At 32.6% G+C, this 22,990-nt stretch overlaps 2 protein-coding genes across 2 annotated transcripts; one reads left to right on the top strand and one right to left on the bottom strand.

Annotated features, from left to right (window-relative positions):
• Positions 1-215: 215 nt before the first annotated feature.
• On the bottom strand, positions 216-11,992 carry LOC131926937 (reticulophagy regulator 3). The gene is made up of 9 exons (XM_059282540.1): positions 11,624-11,992; positions 9,300-9,406; positions 9,129-9,159; positions 8,808-8,934; positions 8,626-8,710; positions 7,845-7,970; positions 7,579-7,673; positions 7,268-7,391; positions 216-4,010 (listed from the first exon to the last, which is right to left on the bottom strand). Exons 1-9 carry the CDS (start codon positions 11,794-11,796, stop codon positions 3,433-3,435), a joined length of 1,446 nt encoding a protein of 481 aa, XP_059138523.1. The 5' UTR covers positions 11,797-11,992; the 3' UTR covers positions 216-3,432.
• Positions 11,993-12,675: 683 nt separating this feature from the next.
• Positions 12,676-20,288, top strand: LOC131926942 (tubulin gamma-1 chain). The gene is made up of 13 exons (XM_059282553.1): positions 12,676-12,815; positions 15,112-15,162; positions 15,367-15,428; positions 15,528-15,695; positions 16,481-16,549; positions 16,677-16,756; positions 16,904-17,030; positions 17,258-17,344; positions 17,973-18,122; positions 18,260-18,415; positions 18,531-18,692; positions 18,780-18,971; positions 19,233-20,288. The coding sequence occupies exons 1-13, from the start codon at positions 12,767-12,769 to the stop codon at positions 19,245-19,247; spliced, it is 1,368 nt and encodes a 455-aa protein (XP_059138536.1). The 5' UTR covers positions 12,676-12,766; the 3' UTR covers positions 19,248-20,288.
• Positions 20,289-22,990: the final 2,702 nt, after the last annotated feature.

The following is a 22,990-nucleotide window of genomic DNA, read 5'->3' as shown; positions in this document are numbered from 1 at the left end:
TATTTTTAGATCCAGCAGACAGTCATAATGTAAACATAATTTTAGAGCAACTAGAAAGTCATGTGGTAGGCACCTAGAGTTAACAAGTAGCAGTCAATGACAGGAGTCAATATATTAACAACAAGCCTCATCTGTTGCCATTTCCTTGTTTATAAAATGAAAGCTAAACTAAACTTAAGATGTAAAACAAACAAATCTGGACACTTTAATTTTTATACTATGAACTTTTATTGTACAATAATTCAACCCCAACAAAAAAAATACAAGACTATTTGTTTTCACCCAATCAACTCGCGCTGTCACAAGCCTTCTATTCAATAAATAATATTACGTAATTTATAATTTACGGAGCCTTAAAAAAAGTCAAGTTTAAATATGACAACTTGTTAATTAAAGTAAAGAAAGTTTAAATAAAATATACAATCCTGCTTAAAAGTATTTTAAAAATCAGTATTGTCACATAGGACTACTTGATTAATTTAGGCATTTAAAAACTTATTCTTTTGTTTTATTTTTTTACAATTATAAAGTGATACAAAATTTGTTTTAACTCACTTAAGTATTTTTAATGTAGAAAAAAAATGAAGTGCTTAAATAAACCGTTTATGTAAAGTAAAAAAAAAAGACCACTGAGACATAATTTAGAAGTTAAAAAAGCAAACTCATTTCTAGGGCTAAAGAAAATGGTATATGTAACAAGCACAATGCTGACCCCCCCCCTGACTAACATATTAAGTCAGGGCTGGATACTAAGGGACATAATCCACACAGAAAAATTTGAACCCTTCACAGTAGCATGCCAAAACCTAAGGAAAAAGATAGCATCTCTACTGTACAACATGGTATCACACCACTCAGAAATACAAATACAGATATTTCTCAACTCCATTCGACCCTACACATCTAAACATTAGAAAGAAATCTATAAGTGTAAGCAAACCATTAAAAAATCACACAGACCTACAAGTTAAAAGAGCAGGTTTGGTCTAGTCTCTAGATCACCATGAGATGATGCCTCTGGTTGTGAAACAGCAAACTAGCACCAAAGTCACTTGGTATGTCAGATTCTTGGAATGTTAGCCAGTGGTTGTAATCTGAAAACCTTAAAGAACTTTTTTAACATCGTTTCAAGTGGAACAGATTATATTTCAGATTCAGGTAGAAAGAAGAAAAAGTACAGTTTAGCACATAAGGGATGTTTGAATTAGGTGTGATCTCAAATATTAGTTAACTATTACAAAAACTAGAAAGAAAACTGAAATTAAAAGTATAACAAGAAAATATTGTTAAACGTTCATAATAATAAAAAAAAAACATTTGATATAAAAAACAGCTATGGTATTTTTAATCACAGTTTTAATCAGTACAAAAGCACTAAACCGGTACAACACAGCCTTAAAATTGCTACTGCAGCAATTATGTGGAGAGGTTTTTCTCAATAGTAAACAACAGAAATAACACTTAAAAACCCAGTTTACTAGATGAACAACACCACTACCAACTAAATTTAACAGCACATAACTATTTAATTCTTTTTTTAAATGAGGCACATATACATCTAATAGGAAGCCACAAAGCAAGCATAAGGAAATTAAATATGGGGTGAAGTATTGCATTTCAAACTTTAAAACTGGGCTGAAAATGGCACACAGTGAAACATTTAGAGAAACCAAGTGGTCTCAGAAGTCACAATAAGGATGATAGGATGAAAATAAAACACTTAGATGCAGGAGTAATGACATTTTTTTTTCTAACAGAAAGTCAAGCTGCCTAAGGCTAGGGGAAAAAAAATTTTTAACTTTAAAACATTAAAGTAATTTTTTTAAAAATACATTACCTTTTTGTGTCCTGAACCATCATATTATATACATATTTTACTATAATTACAACTGAGTAAGGAACATTTTGTAAATAAATGTATCAGGATAAAAGAATGTTTAAATTAATGTTGAAGTATTGTAAAGCACACATTTTTATTACCAGATCAGTTTCAATTTTCTAAATAAAAAACTTTCATTAAAATTTTCACCTTTTTATAACAAAATCGCATTAAAATTATTTCACATGTGTTAAAAATGCCTACCTTAACAATTAAAGCACGCGCCACGCGGCCTTACACATTATAAGTTGTGTAACAGCAAAGCCACAATCGTGGTTTGGCGCGCTTTAAAGGTTAAAAGAAAATCAGCTGGATATTTTCAAAGGTCTAAGTGGACATTTTACAAAGTCCAAATTTTTAAAAAACTTTTAGACACTCATCAAAACATAATAAGATGTTCTGAAAAATGTCCATAAATAACACAGGTTCTAAAAAATGTTTTGCCTAATTTAAAAAAAAAATTGTTTTCACAAAATACAAAAACATACAATTACAATAAGAAACAAACTATACAGCTGATTTAAAACACGTTCAACCACAATGCATAGATAGTATAGCACAAAATAATGAAAGAAATAATTGCATGTTTTGATTCCATATAAATTAAATTCTTTAAAAATTAAATCCACAAACTGATGTATGTTACTTTTGTTTTCACTGTTAGATGTAAAGTTTGATGGTGGATGTTATATACTATGAACTTTAATAAATTAAAATGCACCTTAATCACAGGGAGATTTAATTTTTTCAAAAATTAAAATTACCTTACTTTAGAATCACAAGCAAAATTAATTTAACTGACATCGCTGTTTAAAATAATGACCAAATTAGTTTACTTATGGAACAGCCTTCTACAGTACACATGTTGTGGTCTATTTCTATGGAGATATAATAAGAAAACGCGTGGCCAACACATCGTCAAAGGCCTATATAAATTCTAAGATTCAAGAAGGGCAGGTAATAAGTTGGATCGACTTAGTCTAAAATATCTGGCAGGTTTAATAAAAGTAGACCATCCTGTTATGAGTTCAGCAAAAAATAATGAGTAAATAATGTATCATGTTTGATAATGCAAGACTAGCATAAGGCGAGATTTGTTTTTTTAATGTGCTACGGCTAAACAAAGTCTTTGCTCACACTTTTGAGTCACCACTAATTTTAGCCCAAGGATGTACTTAAAACTATATAGCAAACAAAAATAAAAGACTCAATAAAACTATAATTAGGTCAGCTACATTCTAACTAAAACTTGCTGTAGGTAAAAAATATGATGAACTGCTTCCAATCCAACATTAATTTTCTTTACATCTACATCAGGAGTTTCCCAATTTTCTTATGACCCATTAATGTTATTTAAATTATATCAAGAATTCTCACAGCTTTTCACTTAAAATGTATAAGAAGGTGATATTTTTAAAAAGACCTGTAAAGTTACTCTACGGCTAATTGAAAAACCTCTGATGTACATTGGTAAGAGTTGCTGCAGTTTATAACAACAGGTTTTTTTACTATATTTAAGAAATCCATCATTATAAGCAAAAAACCACCAAGTATTAATTATCTTCAGTGTCTGGATCCATATCTGTTAAGAAATCAAAATCTTTTTCAATTTCAGCTATTTGTTCTCTGCCGTCATCATCATCAACATCTTCTTCATCTGACTCATATATTGGGGGTTCAGGATTTTGGAAGTCAATGCTCTCCCCTTCTTCAGTTCGCGTGTAGGTTATCTTTGATCCGTTTCGTGAAATTAAACTTGATGATGAGGCTGTCTGGCCCTGGCTGAGAGAGGTCAAGCCTTGCATAGCTGATTCCATCATGGTGGATATAGTCCGAGCAACCAGCGCCCCAGCTATTGAAGACAAAGCTGACTGGGACGAGGAGGTGCTAGCGGCACTGCTGCTGCTGGGAGCATCAAGAAAGTCAAGCTCTTTAGCAGGAATCTGCTCATCCTCAGACTCTGAATCTCCAAAATGAGCAGCAGCAAACTGAAGGGCACTGAGGCGGCTTGAGTGGTGAGCACTGCTTTCAGTCGTCAAGGAGGGGAACTCCATCTCATCATCCGTGTTGTCAAGATCATCAAAGGATGGCATCTGGTTGATGTCAGGCTCAAAGTCTATTTCTTGAGTTTCTAGATAGAAATAAAATATAGTTAGACTTGATTTATCAACACAGTCCTAACTGTCATTAGTTATCCTTAAAGCTGATAGTTTAAAGAAAAGATGCAAAAATTCATCCTACTGTGATCCCAACATGCTCTGAGAATGAAATAGTAAATGTGTGGCATCAAGGCAGAGCACAAAAATATAAAAAAAAAGTAATCATAAAACAAGAGGGAGATGTAAAATAAGAAAGCCAAAATATTGATCTAGTAGACAGCTTTATAGATCTCTGAAGTGCTGTCAATGTGTCAAGAGGAACAGAAGAGAACATCAAATGCAGAATAAACCTAGCCCAACAGGCATTAACCAATCTTAGAATAGTCTGGAAATCACCAAACATCTCTAAAAAAAATTAAAATAAGTAAAAGCAGCCCTGCTCTACAGATCCGGGGCATGGGAAACATCAAAGCCAACAACAAAAAGAATCCAGACTTTTATAAGTAGGTGCTTAAGGAGTGTATTTAAAACAAAATGGCAAGACAAGGTAGAGAACACAAAACTATGGAGATCTGTGTGGACAGGAAACAAGCAAGACAGGAGTCAACATAGAAAGATATGGCAATATAGCATGCTGGAGCCGGCCAAAAGGATAGGAAGAAATTGGGTACAGCTGAAAAGAGTGGCAGGAGATCATGGGGAACGGAATGCTTTGACAGAGGCCCTATGTTCTGCAAAGAACAAAATGGAAAAATGATGATTATGGCAGATGACAGAAATTTTTTTAAATGTAATTAATTATAATACCTACAACACACTAGCCAAAGCCACTACCTATGGTTCAATGCTACACGCAGCAATCCTACTACCAGGGTTCCTACACCAAAGTGAACTTGAAATTCCAGGAGAATTCCAGGAGTTTTCCAGGAGAAAAACCAAAATTCCAGGACATAATTTAACCTATTAAAAAGCAACGACTCAACCCCGCGCTGAATGGAAGGGAGTTTGACATTCCTTAATTAGGAAGTGGTCTTTATAAAATGCTATAAAGCATAGCATTTGTAATTTTTAAAAGTATCTGTTTCTAAACCATTTAGTTTAGTTAAAGTAGATTCAATTTTGCACCCCACCCCTCCCATTTATAAATTGTTATTCATAAAATTGCTATCTCCTCTCCCCCCCCTTTGGAAAATGTGGTGGCACTTTTTACCAGTCACTATCCTGTAACAATTTTTATCTTTGTACTACACAACTGAGGTAGAGAAAATTTGAATCAGTGTGTAGTCTTGTAGCAGTTTCTTTTTTTTAACTTTGACTGTGTATGATTCAATACTTCAGCATAAAATGAGCTTTTTGTAAACAAAATTTTTATCCCTTTTCATCAGCCCCCCCCCCCCCCCCCCCCCACTTATGCCAATGAGTAGTTAAATATATAAATGTGACACTTCTTAAACAACTAAATAACACTGAACAGTTCTTCTTTATTATCCCACCCACCCACCCCCCAAAAAAAAGTAAAATTTCACAACTTTAAAAATATTAGAAAACAATTTCAGCAATAAACTAATTTAAAATGTTAATCAATTATGTTTGCACTTTTGTTTTCAATTCAATGATAACTGAAATAGTGTGAGTAAATTCACTTAGTAAAATAATTATAAATTAATTTAGATGTTTGCTACTGAGAAACATATTGAGCCTAGCAATCATAGCTATATCCCAGTGTCAAGTGACTTAACCCCTCACCAATGTCATCATCCGTACTAACAATGTCAATTGTAAACAAACAGAACAGCTGAAACCATGTCTTGTCTTTAAAAAATGGACATGGCATTGTGATTTAAATGGGAGTCTTCAACAGTAAATAGCCTAACTGTAATTTTAACTTTTTATCATTTTATGAACAAGTAGACCAACCTGAGTAGCTTACATTTGTCCTACTAAAAATAAACTGTATTTTGGAAACTTTGCTTTTTTGACGATTTTTACCCCCCCCCCCCCCTCCTGCCCACTTCGTCACAAAAAGCCAGACCCCCCACCCCTAAAATGACGTCACACCTCAGCCTACATCCCCTCTCAAAATTGATGTTGATTTTTTCTTAAAACATCGATATTTTCTAAAATCTTGTCAGAACGGCGTCAACATAGAGTATTTTGATCAATTCCTATTACAATTTATTAAAACAGTTTTCTAAAACGCGAAATAACGGCTAAAATTCGTTTTCTAACATTGCTTTTTATGATGCAAAAGTGTGACGTCCCACCATCTGAACCCCCCCCCCCGCATCACACACCGTCACAAAATTACGGACCCCCCTCCCCCTACGAGTGTGACGTCATTTATGGACGACCCCTAATTCTTGAAAAATTTAAAATATTTCAGCCAAAAATAGAATTTCAGATAGTTTTTTTTATTGCCGGTAGCGTATTTTTTCCTCCAGCTAGACACCGTCGCGCGGGGTCAGTTTTTTGAGTTCATCTAAGCTTACAGTTGGCCTGTAGTATACTGCTGATGACATCACTAGCGGGTCACACAGAGTTCACTTCATGTACCCAACCAGCGGTCCTCCTTCCCCCACCCTGTCGTGGGAAAGAAACTGAGATGCGGGATGGGAGGGTGGTAGTATTACAACTCGCATGTAAAAATAGAAAGTAGATCTAGAGCCTATCGGACTGTAGATTCAAATTAGCTGCGCAAAAACTAGATTTTGGCCTAGGCCTACTCGAAATTTCCCATTAAAAAAAAAAGTCACGCCTATTAAACAGAGCCGCACATAGAAAGACGTGAGAAACAAATTAAACCAAACCCACATGTTAAAGACAGCTTTAGGTCTATATTTTAAAATGTGTGACTTGTAATGCGAAGAATTGAAAAGGCAGAACATTTTTACTGGGGCGGTCAGATCTGATTACCTAGAAATCTAACGCGCGAAAAAAATATTCCCTAACATTATCGATGCGAGTAAAATTCCAGGAGAAATGTTAAAATTCCAGGAGAAATGTTAAAATTCCAGGAGAATTCCAGGACTTTTCTGGTTTTTTGAAATTCCAGGAGAATTCCAGGACATCCTGGAATTTCAGGAGGCCGCGGGAACCCTGTACTACCGATAACACTAAATCTGTTTCCTAAATGTAAAGCTGCTACCTATCATATAATGTCTGCCGCACAATAACAAACAGACTACTTATGATACAAAGTTACAGAACAACAATCCTGCTGCAATATATATGTGTACACATGAGTCATACATGAGTGAACCTTCTCCCATATAATGACTGTCAAGTTTACCATTTTCAGTGTCACTAAAGGATGGATTTTTTGAGAGTCCTGGGGTAGGTATTGAAGAGGTTCCAGCTTCATCTTCACTGTCTGTGATGGCTTTAGCTAAAGCTGCTGCAATGTCTGGATCAGCCTGTCAATTATTGAAATGTTATCAACAAATGCAAAATCTTTCAAATCTAAAATATCGAAAATCTCACCAATTCAAAAATAGTCTGGTATTTTATTTTGCATTTAATTCTGAACTATGAGCACTATTCCTAAAATATTCAATGTTTTAGAGTAAAAAGTCATTGTCTTGGAATTGTTTTGAGTATCACCTGTGGTAAAAAGTCATCCTCATCTACCTCTACACAGGTACCCTTGTCACTGGCTGATGTGTAAAGTCTTGAAGTATTTATTCGTCCACCTAATGCTGCAGAAAGATAGGCCTTAAAATATCAGTTGTCTGTAATTGTGTTGAATATAAATATTAATCTTAATTCAGAAAAGTAATTAATTTTAATATATGCTGAGCTAAAGGTTGTAAAATATCCTAATTTTTGCTAAAGCATAACCTTGTAGTTAAAAAAAAAACACCACTTACTTGTTACAGATTTACAGGCATTTCTCAAATGGTATTCTAAGAGCATGAAGCAAGGCTCCAGCTTGACATAAATTTTTCTTAGTAAGGAATGGTACAACACAGAAGGCCATAACATTAAACTCAGTACTGAGGACAAATTTGTGAAAAAATGTTAACATAGCAACTTAGTTGTTTTTTAAATACTATAACCTAGCCAGGGACAAACAGTAAGTCTTTATTACATGCTTTTTTTTTCTCCTCTGCATTAATACTACCTATAGTCCATAGGTCAGTCCTTTATAAAAGAATTTGTTGTAAAATAATACTTTTGTAGGTTAGTTGCCATACGGCTACAAAACACACCCACTTTTATAATAAGATCCAAAGATACAAATAAAGATAGTAAGTCTAGAAATTGTAAAAGAGAAAAATAGAATAAATGCCTGTGTCAAAACTTTCTAAAAAGGAAATGGAACCATTGAAGACTTAAGTGCTAAAAGTATTTAGTCTCTAAAAAAACATTTTGAGATCACAGAGTTTACTAATTCATACTGAATTTAAAATATGTTTTTATTTTACTATGATTGTTTTAACAAGGGAAAAAATACATCAGCATAAAGTCAAACTATAGGAATAATGACCATTGTTAAGTTTCATTTCACTAAATTTTCACTTGAGCACTTTTATCTTTAAGCTTTTCAATTCTTAGCTACATTGTTATGCAAATTCCAACATTATTTTCAAGAGCTGTTTTTTTTTAAAATAAAATCTGAAGCAAGTGGTAAAATACATTTATTCTTACTTGAAATGTAAAGTAGCATGAACCCTGAGACATAGTAGCCAATGAGAGCTGTGACAGTGAATAGGGCTGTGTTCCCCAAGCAAAACTGGTGGAGAAAAATGGTAAACGTTAGCTTAGTAATTAACATGATAATTTGCAAGAAACATTTTCCAACCAAATAATGACCTTGACCAGGTACCTACCACAAGAGGATGAGAGATTCTATATTCACGGACAGACCTTGATGCTCTTAAAATGAAGTCAATTGTTTGACTTAAATGAGTACTTAGTTCAGGCACACTCAGCAATCGTGGATGAACTGGAGTCCAACTTAAAATAGAACAATAGCATTTTTTATATATTTTTAATAGCTTTTAATTACAGAAGGTTGATTTTTTTTTTTAATCTGACTGTATTATAACATTTATTTTTATCAATAACTACTGAAGGCAACATACAATTCAAGTTTGCTGTCCCCTTCCATTAATCTACAGTACAAAGTCTGCTTAATCATGTCCACTTACCCATCTCTGTCCTCTGGTTCTGTAGGAGGAACTGAAAACAGTATCAAAAATGTTTTAAAATGCTACAATTGTGCAATATTTTTTTAAATATGTGTGCAATCTATTACAAAACAATGTAAGGCATTAGAGAAGTGACTAAATTATCACACATAAAAGAACTTATTGTAATACCTCTAATTTCAGGCCATATTTTATTTTTCCAAGTATCAATGAAGACTATACACATTACTGCCACACTCAACAAAAAGATAAACTTTGATGAAGTGGTGCTAATAAGCCTGGGGGAAAAAATTATTAAATTTTTTTAAAAAGAACAAAAAAATCATAACAATAACAAACAAAAAAAAGCTTGCCCATTTTCTATTTTTCATAGTATTCTAGTGCCATGAAAATTTGTAAAATTTAGGCCAAAAATTTTTAATTTTGTCTTGAATTAGCAAGTAATAGATGGATGGCAATGCAAAAAAATGAAAGTAGTGGTGTTACTGTCATCCAAAAATAAACTCTTCAAAAATAGATGTTAGGTTGCATGTAGTATTGTGATATCAGGTTAAGCATTAGTATTAGGGTCAGTGAGAATGGTAGGTTTGGGTTAGAGATAGGGTTAGTGTTGACATTAGGAAGTTAAATTATTAGTATTTAGTTTACTACTAATAACCTAACAATCCTTTATTTAAGAAGATTCCCTTATTTGTTGTAGCATTATCTGACACAGGTATAACAACTACCCTAATAGTTATTATTTAAGAAACATTATACTATCAAATTTAGTATGACAACCCCTAATTTTAAAAAGAACAAAAAAATCATAATAACAAAAAAAAAGCTTGCCCATTTCCTATTTTTCATAGTATTCTAGTGCCATGAGTGTTTTTTCTCCGCATTTTAGTTGATCACCACATGGTGTAAACAATTACCAAGACATTTTCAAAAAAGAGCCTTATTACTTTCCCTCCCCCTTTTTTTCTGCTAGTACTTCAGCCTGGTTTGGTCATCCCAGTTGACTTTTGAGTCAAACGACAAATGAAAGAAATACTAATTTTTAAAAATGACTATTCAGTGACTAAAAGTAAAGCAGTAAATGAGTAAAGCCTTTAAATAAATTGTGTCACTAGACTAGATACAAAATAATTATTAGGCTAATATTTTATAATTTAGCTTAAGTAGATAATGTAGTAGACTTATGTAGATTTTTATTATTTTAAAAGTCTAAAATTAAAGTTAATACCTAAAATAAAATAAATTACTAAAATAGGCTTCACTACAAGAAATAAAGTAGGCCTACTTTTTTTTACACATTAAACTTGGCCTAACAGCCTACATTTTAAATTTTTAAATCATCATATTAATAATGCGAGAGTGATCTCCCATTAACATTCTCAAAAATGCGGGCTCTTTAAAATCGAAAATAGCGTAAAGTACCACTTCGGGTAAACAGAAATTACTCAAAATTTGATAGAAGGCAGAAAATGAGATCTTTAACTTATATGTGAAATTTCGTCTAACTATCTGAAACAGTACTCTAGTTATAGGCTTTTGAAATGAAATATCAAAAGTAGAATACCGGAAATCGCTGAAAAGGTGATAAAGAACTACAAATTTGATATAATACTTAGGGCCTATATAATATATATGAAATTTCATCAACCTAGCAGTAACCGTACTCAAGTTATCGTACTCAAGTTATCGTATTCACAGACATAGACAAAATTGCAAAACTTAGTAGGCCTAATAAAACTATATTTTTATACTAGATCTAGATAGTAATGGGCTCTTAATCCTACAACCATTGACTAACTACTACTGCTAACTAACTAGTACTAAGTAATAAGTATTTAAGTATAGTAGTACTCCTACTCAGACTGGGTACTAACTAGCTAAAAAAAAGGGTAATCTATCGTTTTGGGTACGTAAAATCGCCCGCGATTTGTTATGTGAAAAACAGGTGACTCCTTAAATTTTAATAATTATTTCACATTTTGAGGAGAATTTATGTATTAAAAAATTCAAAAATGTTTCCTTGATTCATTTATGTACCTGTTTTTAAACAATTGAATTAAAACTTTTCCGTAATAAATGAAGACTAGCGATGTTTCCAACAGATGCAACCATGCTCATTTACTATAGCAATAGCAGCCATCTTGTCTAAGTTTTATTTTTATAAGCTTTTAGCGCCAGATTCAGGGGGAAGCCACTCTATTTTACAAATGGCTGCTGTTTATATAGCAAATCTTGCTCTCAGACACTGCTGTTTAAAGTTAATTTCTGGCCTATATCGATATATTTAGCCATTGATTTAGGTTTATTATTCATTTATCTATAATATTTGACACAAAAGTATGACAATATACTTCTATTAAAGCCTTGACAATGAGGTAACGTTTTCGTACATAAATAGCCGCGGGCGATTTTACTTTTACGTACCCAAAACGATAGATTACCAAAAAAAGCTACCTTCAAAATAATAAATAAATCGTATCTATTCAAAAACCCACCAGAACACTACATGAATAGCAATGAATAAAAGTGCACTTCGCCATGGATATTCCCATACAAGTAAACTCTGAGCTTTCATGATAATTGGTTCGTAGGGTCCAAGAAAAGAAGTCAGGTCCTTTTCAAGTTTCTTGACATCTCCCCCACCACCAAGATCAAATACATCTGTCATGGTTTCTAAAAAATATAAAAACTTTATTCATCTAGAATCTTTCTATGTTATAAACAAAAATACTGTCTTGTTCTCTATCAAGTTGAAAAATTATATGATTGATGATTATGTTAAATTTAGCACAACTAATTTTAACTAATTTATAAATTTTATAAGGTCTACAGGTTTATTATTGTTTACATTATTCTGTATAGTGTGGAATTATGGGTAACAGCTAGTCAGATTAATATTTATCAAAATGAGTGAAAGAGAAGCAAACCGAAAAAAAAAGTATAACTTGAAAACTTGCAGAGAAAAGCTTTTATTTTACACTAGAGTTTAAAATATTTTATATTTTAAATACACTTATTCCAACTACTACATTTTTAACATTATTCGACTTCAAAACCAAAATTCGATACATATATATAAAGCAAAATCAGCTCGTTATGGGTTTTTCTAATTAGGTTATTAATTATAATTATGCAATGGGGAGGGTATCATGTAAAGCCTATTAGGTTAAGAATATTAATATAGGGATATTTTATTTTAGATTTTATATCTTAATAGGCTATAACCCACAAATAAATTAATATGTACAAAGATTTCGAAATAAATACCAAATGTTTAGTGGACATTCAATCGTATAAATAAAACAATCCTTCACAAAACAATTCTACTCACAAATATAATCGAATAAATTGTTACGTCTATATAAGTCCACACTCTTGAATTTCCAGAATATATGTTGGCATTTTCTTATGCTAAGCATGGGGGGATGAAGGTTTGCTATTTTGGAGTGGGGGTGGGTGTTATTTATTTTTGAAGACGCCTAAACATTGTAAATAGATGCCTATATTCCAATGTGGCAATTTTAGCTATTGATAGAGTACTGCAACTTTTGGTGCTACAACTCACTGGCCGATTTGATTTCAGTACAAAATTTTGTTGGGAGCCAAAATCTCCATAGACGCTTTATTTATGATCAAAAATGCCTAGGGAAATTATTACACTTCAACTAGGACAATGTGGAAACCAGAGTAATATTAATTTAATCAAATATTTCAATACTGTAGTAATGTGAAAAAAAATGTGACTTCTTAAATTGTAGTAATTATTTCTGATTTCACATTTTAAAATTTAAAAAAATGTTTCAAAGTTTCATTTAGCTGATCTACCTGTTTTTAAACAATTGTATTTTAGGTAATCTATCGTTTTGGGTACGTAAAATCGCCCGCGACTAGTAATGTGAAAAACAGGTGACTCCTTAAATTTTAATAATTATTTCACATTTTGAGGAGGATTTATGTTTTGAAAAATACAAAAATGTTTCCTTCTTTCATTTATGTACCTGTTTTTAAACAATTGAATTAAAACTTTTCAGTAATAAATGAAGACTAGCGATGTTTCCAACAGATGCAACCATGCTCATTTACTATAGCAGCCATCTTGTTTAAGTTTTTTTTTATAGCGGATATAGCGCGAGACAGGCGGAAGTCACTCTATTTTACAAATGGCTGCTGTTTATATAGCAAATCTTGCTCGCAAACACTGCTGTTTAAAGTTAATTTCTGGCATATATTGATATATTTAGCCATTGATTTAGGTTTATTATTCATTTATCTATAATATTTGACACAAATATATCACAATATACTTCTACTAAAGCCTTGACAATGAGGTAACTTTTTCGTACATTAATAGCCACGGGCGATTTTACGTACCCAAAACGATAGATTACCGTATTTTAAAACTGTTCAGTAGGCCAAATAGTAATAAATAAAGACCAGCGATGTTTTCATCAGATGCAACCAAGCTCATTTACTTTAGTAGTCATCTTGCTTATGTTTTTTTTGGTAAAATTATAGTGGGAGATTCAGGGGAAGCCACTATTATATATTATAATTATATATATATATATATAATATATATATACACACTATATAGGCCAGAAATTAACTTTAAACAGCAGTGTTTGCGAGCAAGATTTGTCGTAGGCCTCTATCTATTACTAGATCTATATAAAGTTTATAAACAGCAGCCATCTGAATATATATATATACGAGCCGGCCTTGTGAATTTGACAGTACCAACGCTGAGACTGAAAATATTTCTTTAAAACACTATAAGTAGCTCGTTAAGGACCATAACCCCCTCCCCTCCCCCTCCTTTTAAAATCGTTTCAAACTAAATTATCTGCCCCTAATAGCCGTCACTAAACCCGACTCCACGAAGGTAAACATAGCGTGAACCACAGCTCACTAAGACCACGTAGGGGTGGGGATGGTATGGAGCGCGTTTACAGCTTGTTTTCTAGCATTTACAGCTTGTTTTCTAGCGTCTCCCAGAAGAGAATTATATATATATAGATAATATATATAGGCTATATATATATTTAGCCATGGATTTTGGTTTAGCCTATTCGGTTATTTATAATATTTGACACAAATATATCACAATATACTTATACTTGAATATACTTCTATTAAAGCCTTAACAATGAGGCAACTGGTTCGCACATTACTAGCCTCGGCTGATTTTACGCACCTAAAACGATAGAGTTAATTTATGTAGCTACTAGTTACTAGTAGTACTAGTACTGTAGTCTAGTAGTACCTACTGTACTACTACTGTAGTAGTTAGCAGAGTCTAAGAGTAGTCTAGGTAAAACAATTTTTAAAAATGCAATTGGGCTGGTCGGCTAGGCTTGAACTAGATTCTAGATCTAGTAGTATTAGATTAGAAGTAAAAAATAAGAGGCCATTCCTGACTAATATTAGAATTAGATTCTAATATTAATAATCTTTTGAAGTGTTTTTTTTTTATATTTTTAGGATGATATTTAGAATTGACCCTTTGTAATTGTATCCCTGGCAGAACTAGCACCAGGCGTGGCCTCAACCAACCGTCAGCCTTGTTGCATTAAATTTATTATTTAAATAAACAGGATGATATTTCGAGTCGACCCTTTGTATCCCAGGCAGGCCGTACGCCCCATTCTGCCATGTTGACACTATATTTACATAGGCCCATATAAAAATTAAAATCAGTCAAATTTGTTCAAAATTCTATAAATATTTTTGCCTATGAAAGTAGATGGGCATTAAAGGACCTATAGATTGTCTTTAACTCAATAAGCATTGGTCTATTATTGATAGAAATAAGTCTTCTCCTGGGAATAATATCTTACTATAATAAGCGTTACTAGTTAGTATATAAGCCCTAGCTAAAAAAAAATTAATGAGAATTAGATTTAAATAAAACAGTAGGCTAATGTTTCTTTTAATTTAAAAATTAATAAATAATCTAGGCTAAATGTTTCTCTTCTATTTTTAGTTGGTATGGAGTTTTGGAAACAACTTTGTGCAGAACATGGGATAAGTCCAGGTTGGTTTATCAACTTTAAAAGGAATTGATCAATATACAGCTTATTAATGTTTTTTAGATTTACTTACCATTTAGGCCTATATGATTTATAATTTATTAGAATTTTTCACTAGTTACAAACTATTTTGAAAAAAATATAGTTTAATCTTTTAGATCAAGGTAAATTTTCTGCAAGTTTATTATTTAAGGTTTTATTAATTTCAGAGGGAATTTTAGAAGAGTTTGCCACAGAAGGCACAGATAGGAAAGATGTTTTCTTTTACCAGGTATATTTATATAAGTATTTTTTAACATTATTATTTAAAGTGTGGATGAAACTGAAGTTTATAATTTTTTAGTAACCCCTATGTGCATTAACTTAACAGGCTGATGATGAACACTACATCCCCCGATCTGTCTTACTTGATTTGGAGCCTCGTGTTATCAACACTATCATGAATTCCCCATATGCCAACCTTTACAACCCAGAAAATGTTTACTTGTCCAAACATGGTGGTGGTGCAGGCAATAACTGGGCTAGTGGTTACTGTCAGGTAAAAGTGTAACATTTATCACTTTAAGTAACACCAAAGTTGTTGATGTCATACCTTTTTTGCAAGCTTTTATTTAAATTGCTTTCTCGTTCTTTTGGCTTTTATCCGATGGGTCAAAACTGGCAAGCAAAGTTTCGACCACTACTAAATCTAACTGACAAATTTCTTTCAAACATGGCCCATGGGTCCAAATCCAATGCAGTGTGACATTAAATTTGACTTAAAATTGGTTGTTTAATTAATTTTTAAGAATTAATTAGTTTCCAATAAAAAGTACACATTTTCCACGAAATTATATGCACACTGTCATTTGTGGATCATTTAGCATACCAGTTTTTAGTCATGCAATTCTATTGTATTAAAATTTTTAAACATCAAAAAGAAGCATCTTAATAACAAGCTTTTATATGATTATACACTATAATAAATAAGAAATATCTTTTTTTAAAATGTATAAATTATAATAATGAACTTCTATTTAAATAACTAAAGAGAGTGGGTCTCTGTATTATGTATTAATGCCTTTACCAAAATTTTAATAAGCGACCCACGCTTTTCTTTTTTTATTATTTAAATAGTAGTTCATTATTATATATTTAAAGAAAATCATTTATTTTCTTTTTTGTGCAATTACAAAAAAGTTGTTTTTAAAAGTTTTATTTATTAATTTTTTTACTCGATTTCTTGTTTCAACTCCAGTTGACTAGTTGGTTTTGTGAAAGATAATTTTGTGTTATTCTTCAATTTAAAAAAAAATAATGTATTCAATATCTTTAACTTTACAGGCAGAAAAGTTGTATGATGATATTTTTGATATAATAGACAGAGAAGCAGATGGAAGTGACAGTTTAGAGGTATGTTTTGCTGGTAATCTTATGCAGTAAAGCTGTACATTTTAGTCCATAAGTTTACTTTTTTCTTAAATTAAAAAATACTTGATGTGTGACCAAAGAGAAAATGTTTTAAATTTATTTATTTTAGGGCTTTGTTGTTTGTCATTCTATTGCTGGTGGCACAGGATCTGGAATGGGCTCTTACATATTGGAAAAATTAAATGACAGGTTATTTCATTAAATATCTTTGATTCTGCAATAACTGTTGTAATTTGTCTTTCTCAGTGAGCCTCTGTGATAATACTGCAGTAATAGTAAGAACTGCATTTAGATCAGAGTACTATTTTGCTACTGAGATATATTTTACTTTGACAGGTTTCCAAAAAAGTTGATTCAAACATACTCTGTTTTTCCCAATGTTGATGAAATCTCAGATGTTGTTGTACAACCATACAACTCTCTTTTGACACTTAAACGACTCACGCAAAATGCAGATTGTGTGGTAAGGATTAGCTTTAATACTAATTCAGAACAGCATTTCTTAAGTTGTAAAAAATTATGGTCATCCCTGATGAGTGAATGGTCAGGGAAATCATTAATTTAGTATTAGTTTCAATATTCTAACTTATCAGTCTCCTAGACAAAAACTTTCGTGTAACTACAGGCTTTCGCAAGTATGTGTTCAAAGTTGAATAAAGTTTCTAAAATATTTGTATCCAATTATTTTAGGTTGTTCTTGACAATACAGCATTGAACAGAATAGCAGCTGACAGGCTACACATTGACACCCCAACATTTGCCCACGTCAACCAACTTGTGAGTTCCAGTTTTTATAGTGGTTCTAGTTTGATGGTACTTTTATGTCTCCTATAAACTGTTTGAAATTTTATGACATCTTTACAAAAGGTTTTAACATTTTTATGTCTCCTATAAACTGTTTGAATGTTTATGGCATCTTTACAAAAGGTTTCAACATTTTTATGTCTCCTATAAACTGTTTGAATGTTTATGGCATCTTTACAAAAGGTTTCAACATTTTTATGTATCCTATAAACTGTTTGAATGTTTATGGCATCTTTACAAAAGGTTTCAACATTTTTATGTATCCTATAAACTGTTTGAATGTTTATGGCATCTTTACAAAAGGTTTCAACATTTTTATGTCTCCTATAAACTGTTTGAATGTTTATGGCATCTTTACAAAAGGTTTCAACATTTTTATGTATCCTATAAACTGTTTGAATGTTTATGGCATCTTTACAAAAGGTTTCAACATTTTTATGTATCCTATAAACTGTTTGAATGTTTATGGCATCTTTACAAAAGGTTTCAACATTTTTGTCTCCTATAAACTGTTTGAATGTTTATGGCATCTTTACAAAAGGTTTCAACATTTTTATGTCTCCTATAAACTGTTTGAATGTTTATGGCATCTTTACAAAAGGTTTCAACTGTAATGGCAACCTCAACGACGACACTGAGATATCCAGGCTATATGAACAATGATCTGATTGGCTTGATTGCATCCCTGATTCCTACACCTCGTTTGCACTTTTTGATGACTGGATATACACCTTTAACAACTGACTCACAGGTGCGTTAAAATAACTATTTCTTTGGATAACAAAGTGAAGTGTTATATTTTCTTTAAATCCTCTAAATCAAATAGATAATAATGGTATTTAAAAGAGCAGGTTGGTGCTATTTATAAAGCAAATGTCATCTGAACAGGTGGCCAATGTGCGAAAAACAACAGTTCTAGATGTTATGAGAAGATTGTTACAGCCTAAGAATATGATGGTATCCACGCCAGTGCAGAGGCAAGGGAACAACCACTGCTACATTTCTATTCTAAACATCATTCAAGGAGAAGTGGATCCCACACAGGTCTTTATTAGAAATAAATAAAATTAATATGTAGCTTTTAAAGTTTTATGGTACAAAAAAGTTTAACTAGTGAATTAACTACTGTATTTTACCACAAACTTAAACCATGAAACAGGTACACAAAAGTCTTCAAAGAATCAGAGAACGCAAGTTAGCCCAGTTTATACCGTGGGGTCCAGCTAGCATTCAGGTTGCTCTTTCTCGCAAATCCCCTTATGTGCAGACAGCCCACAGAGTCAGTGGACTTATGTTAGCCAACCACACAAATATTTCTCAGGTAAGAAGAAAAAAAATTGTAAATTTAACTTTTTTCTTGTAATATCTTAATTGCTTGTATTAAATCAGGGATGAATTTCTTCCACAGTTATTTGATCGTATCTTAAATCAGTACGACAAATTAAGAAATCGCAAGGCTTTTATTGAGCAGTTCATGAAAGAAGCCATTTTTAAAGACAGTTTAGATGAGTTTGACAATTCTCGAGAGTCCTTACAACAGTTAATTGATGAATACAATGCAGCCACAAGATCAGACTATTTAACATGGGGAACACAGCAGGTATGGTCTTTTTTTTTTAAATATTTATTGATTTTGTATTAGGTTTTATATTTTAAAACTATTTAGAATTGTTTTACCCATTATTTATTAGTTGAAAATTAAAGCTAGTTAAGCATGTTATTCTTATTAATTAAATCTTACTCTGTCAAAAAGCTATTTAGGAATTCTGCAGTAAATGGTTGCCTTAATAACCCTAATACTGACTTTTTAATTTTAATATGCTTTTATTTTGTTTTTAATTGGTTGTTTTTTTTTTTGTAGGCTGGTGCAGTGTAACTGTCAATGGATCTGTTCATCTCCTACTGCTCATAGACAATGGGCTTTCATCTACTGCTGAATGAAGTTACTCACTTTTAAGAAATGCGTCACTTCGTATGTCATTGCGCATGTTGACACGTCCAACTTTGAAATATTTCTTTTATAATATATTTTATAAACTTATGATTTGGTTTGTTTTATAGTAGTTTAACCCTTTCAGCCTTATGCAAATGCAGTATGTACAACTCATATCTAAAGGGGCATAACTACATTTATTTACAAAACTAGATTTGAAAAGTCTATACACAAGCCAAAAATACCAATGTAATAAAAATAACTTTACTTTCACTATCTTATTTTTTAGTTTTAAAAGGATCATATTTGTAAATAAATACTCACATTATCAAACCACGTGCTACACAGCAACTTGTGCACCACTGGTAAACAAAACTGTTGAAAGGGTTAAATTTGTCTCAGTTGAGTGCTCTTTTAACACCAAGAGAGCTGCAGTTGAAATAGTCATGCATGATTCATTTTGATATCTGTACACAAGCAAAAGGAAAAAGCAAGGTTGCAGAAAGATTTTCCCTAAACCCGGCTACTTAATGGTGTGTGAACACATTTATTATTTATAAAAGAAATTTGTACTATTTAAATGTCAAGCAAAACTTATGTCGATCTTTTTTTTTTTTTTTTTGCTGAATAGCTTTCCAAAACAACTTTGCGTGACATATTTTTATATTGTATTTTAGAAATAAATACTGTATATAAGAATTACAAAACTTTAAGATCAAAACTTTACATATGGAATAAAATGTTCTATTTAATTGAGGTTTTTTTTTAACTTATTAATCTCTTAATTAAATGACTCAAATGTATGTTTGACAAACCGTGTACAAGCTACCAAATATAAATTCTTAAAATACTTTTTGCTGTTCAAACATTGCAATAGCATGTTTTGTAAATAGTTGTTTTGATGACATTAAAATTTGTCATACTATACTTCCAAAATATTTTGTTAAATTAACTATGAATAGAAATTAAAATTATATTCCACTTGTTGGTCTATTGAATTGGTGATAGAGACAGAAATGTTTGGGGAATAAATCCTACAAAAAGGAAAAAAACTACAATTTTTTTTTTATTTAAAAATTAGACACTGCTATCAAAACCGTTTAAAAATGGATATATTACTAAGGACAAGGGGGTCGGCGTGAGTTTTACCGGTAAAGCTCATGGTTGCTAAACCGAAAAGTCTCGAGTTCGAACCCTCGGGCAGATGAGGCTCGTTAGCTGGGGACAGCCACTCTTCTAGGAGAGACAACTCCAAAATTAAACAACTGCTGCCTTGACGTTTGTTCTTGGTTGGACAAAGGCTATGGAAGCAAATCCAAAAAGAAAAGCAGGCTGAAATCGGAGTCAATGGCACATAACCAGTTGACACGTAACGCTTAATTGTGTTGGAGGCGTGGTCGAGTCGGCAAAAAAGCTCATGGTTGAACAAAAGTCTCGAGTTCAAACCCACTGGCAGATAAATCTCGATCCCCTTCAACACTGATAATTAAGAACGAAGAAGAGAAGAAGAAGAAAGACTAAGGACAGAAAAAGCTGTTAAAGATCCGTTTGCTTAATATGAAATTTACTTGATAATTGATAGTTATCTTTGTATTCTGTGGACAAGTGTAGGCTACCTGATTCTAACCATTAATAAAGAAGTAAAAAATATTTTTAGCTGAACATAATGTTTTTGTCTTGGTCACAGAGATTTACTCTAACAAAAAACTGTGATAATTTATCAGAGAGATGGGTCTATGGAAAGGTGTGTTAAAAGTTAATAAAAATAATACACGTAGACCTATCTGGATAGTGTCTTAAAGGGAAGGAACTCTTGTCATTTCAAAATGTCAATAATTTACCCAGTTTAATCCCTTTTACCAAATTTTTAGATGCTTAACACAGACACCGGCTTATTATTAAAGCCTTTAATTTACAAACCAGATGTTAAGTCCTAAAGAAAGGATGGAATATAAATTATAATTAGACAGGTAGCGATGTCGTCACACTCGAGTTACTAGGTTACCGACCAAAGGGCCCTGTAAATACGGTGAAACGGCCGCTTTAAATATTACCCCTTCCAATAGGACCTACTATCAATACCCTTCCGAGCTAGCTTAGTCAGCACCCTCAAATAATACAATGTGTGTAACTTGTTCGGCAGGCTTTACATATATAAATATATTTACAATTATATATATATATATATATATATATATATATATATAAAGCCCGCTAGATAAAAATGATGTATATATATATATATATATATATATATATATATATATATATATATATATATATATATATATATATATATATATACATTATTTTTATCTATTAAAAATAGTTTGTTTTAAATGTAGGGGTCATTTAGTTGTGATTTCCATCGTTTTTAAGCATCAAATCTTCACGGGGATTAATGAAACACGAACACAGCTTTTAATAAGTTGCACTTAGCTGTTAAGAGCTTGATTTTTTAATGAATTGCTGTTGGTTCATGATCACGTTTTTTTTTACTCAGGTAGTGAAGTTAGGAAATGCATGTGGTTGTTGGGTTGGACAAAATATTTACGTTTAGGCCAAAACTGGTCATACGATTTACTTGTCGGGAGCTAATTTGTCGGGAGCCCATATGTTGAGAGCCACTATGTCGGGAGCCCATTTGGCGGGAACCTATTTGTGGAGGCTATTTTGACTAGGTTGTTTTGTCGGGGGCCGATTGGTTGGGGCCGTTTTACCGGAACTGTTTTGTCGCGGGTAGTTTTGACGGTGCACCTTTTAAGCGCATTAGAGTGTTCCAAACATTTCCCGACTCCCCTGCAACTAGTTCGCCACTATTATGCCCCCCCCCCCCCCGCCACCACCCCAATTTTTAAACTGCTTGGTTAGACCTACTGATGTTATTTTTTGTTAGTCTACCATGTGAAAATTGTTTTGTTTTCATTCCCACCGGAGCTCCGAATGTCTCATGTTACTGGGCTCGAGTCAATATGACTTTAGTGAGGCTGCCCAGCTCTGATGGATACCTTACATAGAGTGTAGCCGTTTTTTGCGTTGTTGTTGTTGTTTTGTTTTTGTTTTTTTCGAAAAAAAAGATTTTAAAAAAATAATTATTTGCAACCGGTAATATAACCAATGTTGACCGAGCTAAAATAAAATGCAGTTTTGAGGGTAATAGTAGACTAAGGTGTGATTTTAGGGGGAAAGGTCAGGCTTTTTGTTACGATCAGTAACGGCGAAGGGGGGGGGGGTGAAATAGCGTGTCGTCGTAAAAGGATATCTTAAGAAAAAGCGGTGTGAGTTTAGGGGGGGAGTGCAAGGACGCTTCGAACTGGTGCAGCAATCATCATGCAACACACAGCTTAGATCAGCACGGAAGTAACGTCATGTGACACAGATTGCGGTTCACACGCTGCTCCTGGCGACATCTGACGTGCTGAGAGACGTGTAGCAAACACGGACTTGACAGCAATTACCGAATGCAAGGGGCGATAACCTATACACACGTAGGGGAAACAACCGCGGTGTTGTCATTTTGTTTTTCATGTCAAGTTTAAAATAAATGACGTGAGTTAGACTCATCGGCGACTATTTTGTGGCTGGCTATAGTTTGTCAGACTTCATAGCCCGCTACGTTCACTCGTGTTATTGTGTTTCCACTTAGATCTGTTATTATAATAACTGATGAACTAATATAATAACAG

This window comes from Physella acuta, unplaced genomic scaffold, assembly GCF_028476545.2.
Source record: "Physella acuta isolate Inbredline_101_S28 unplaced genomic scaffold, ASM2847654v3 ptg001352l, whole genome shotgun sequence".
Lineage (NCBI taxonomy): Eukaryota > Metazoa > Mollusca > Gastropoda > Physidae > Physella > Physella acuta.
This window is presented reverse-complemented; position numbering and strand designations above follow the sequence as displayed.

Excerpts from the sequence above, each read along its gene's own strand:
- LOC131926942 (XM_059282553.1), top strand. The coding sequence starts at position 12,767 with ATGCCTAGGGAAATTATTACACTTCAACTAGGACAATGTGGAAACCAG. Across the intron at positions 12,816-15,111 it reads AGGACAATGTGGAAACCAGA|TTGGTATGGAGTTTTGGAAA; the intron begins GTAATATTAATT and ends TTCTATTTTTAG. Across the intron at positions 17,345-17,972 it reads TTGCCCACGTCAACCAACTT|GTTTCAACTGTAATGGCAAC; the intron begins GTGAGTTCCAGT and ends TCTTTACAAAAG.
- LOC131926937 (XM_059282540.1), bottom strand. The coding sequence starts at position 11,796 with ATGACAGATGTATTTGATCTTGGTGGTGGGGGAGATGTCAAGAAACTT. Across the intron at positions 9,160-9,299 it reads AATATGGCCTGAAATTAGAG|TTCCTCCTACAGAACCAGAG; the intron begins GTATTACAATAA and ends TACTGTTTTCAG. Across the intron at positions 7,971-8,625 it reads CATGCTACTTTACATTTCAA|TACTGAGTTTAATGTTATGG; the intron begins GTAAGAATAAAT and ends ATTTGTCCTCAG.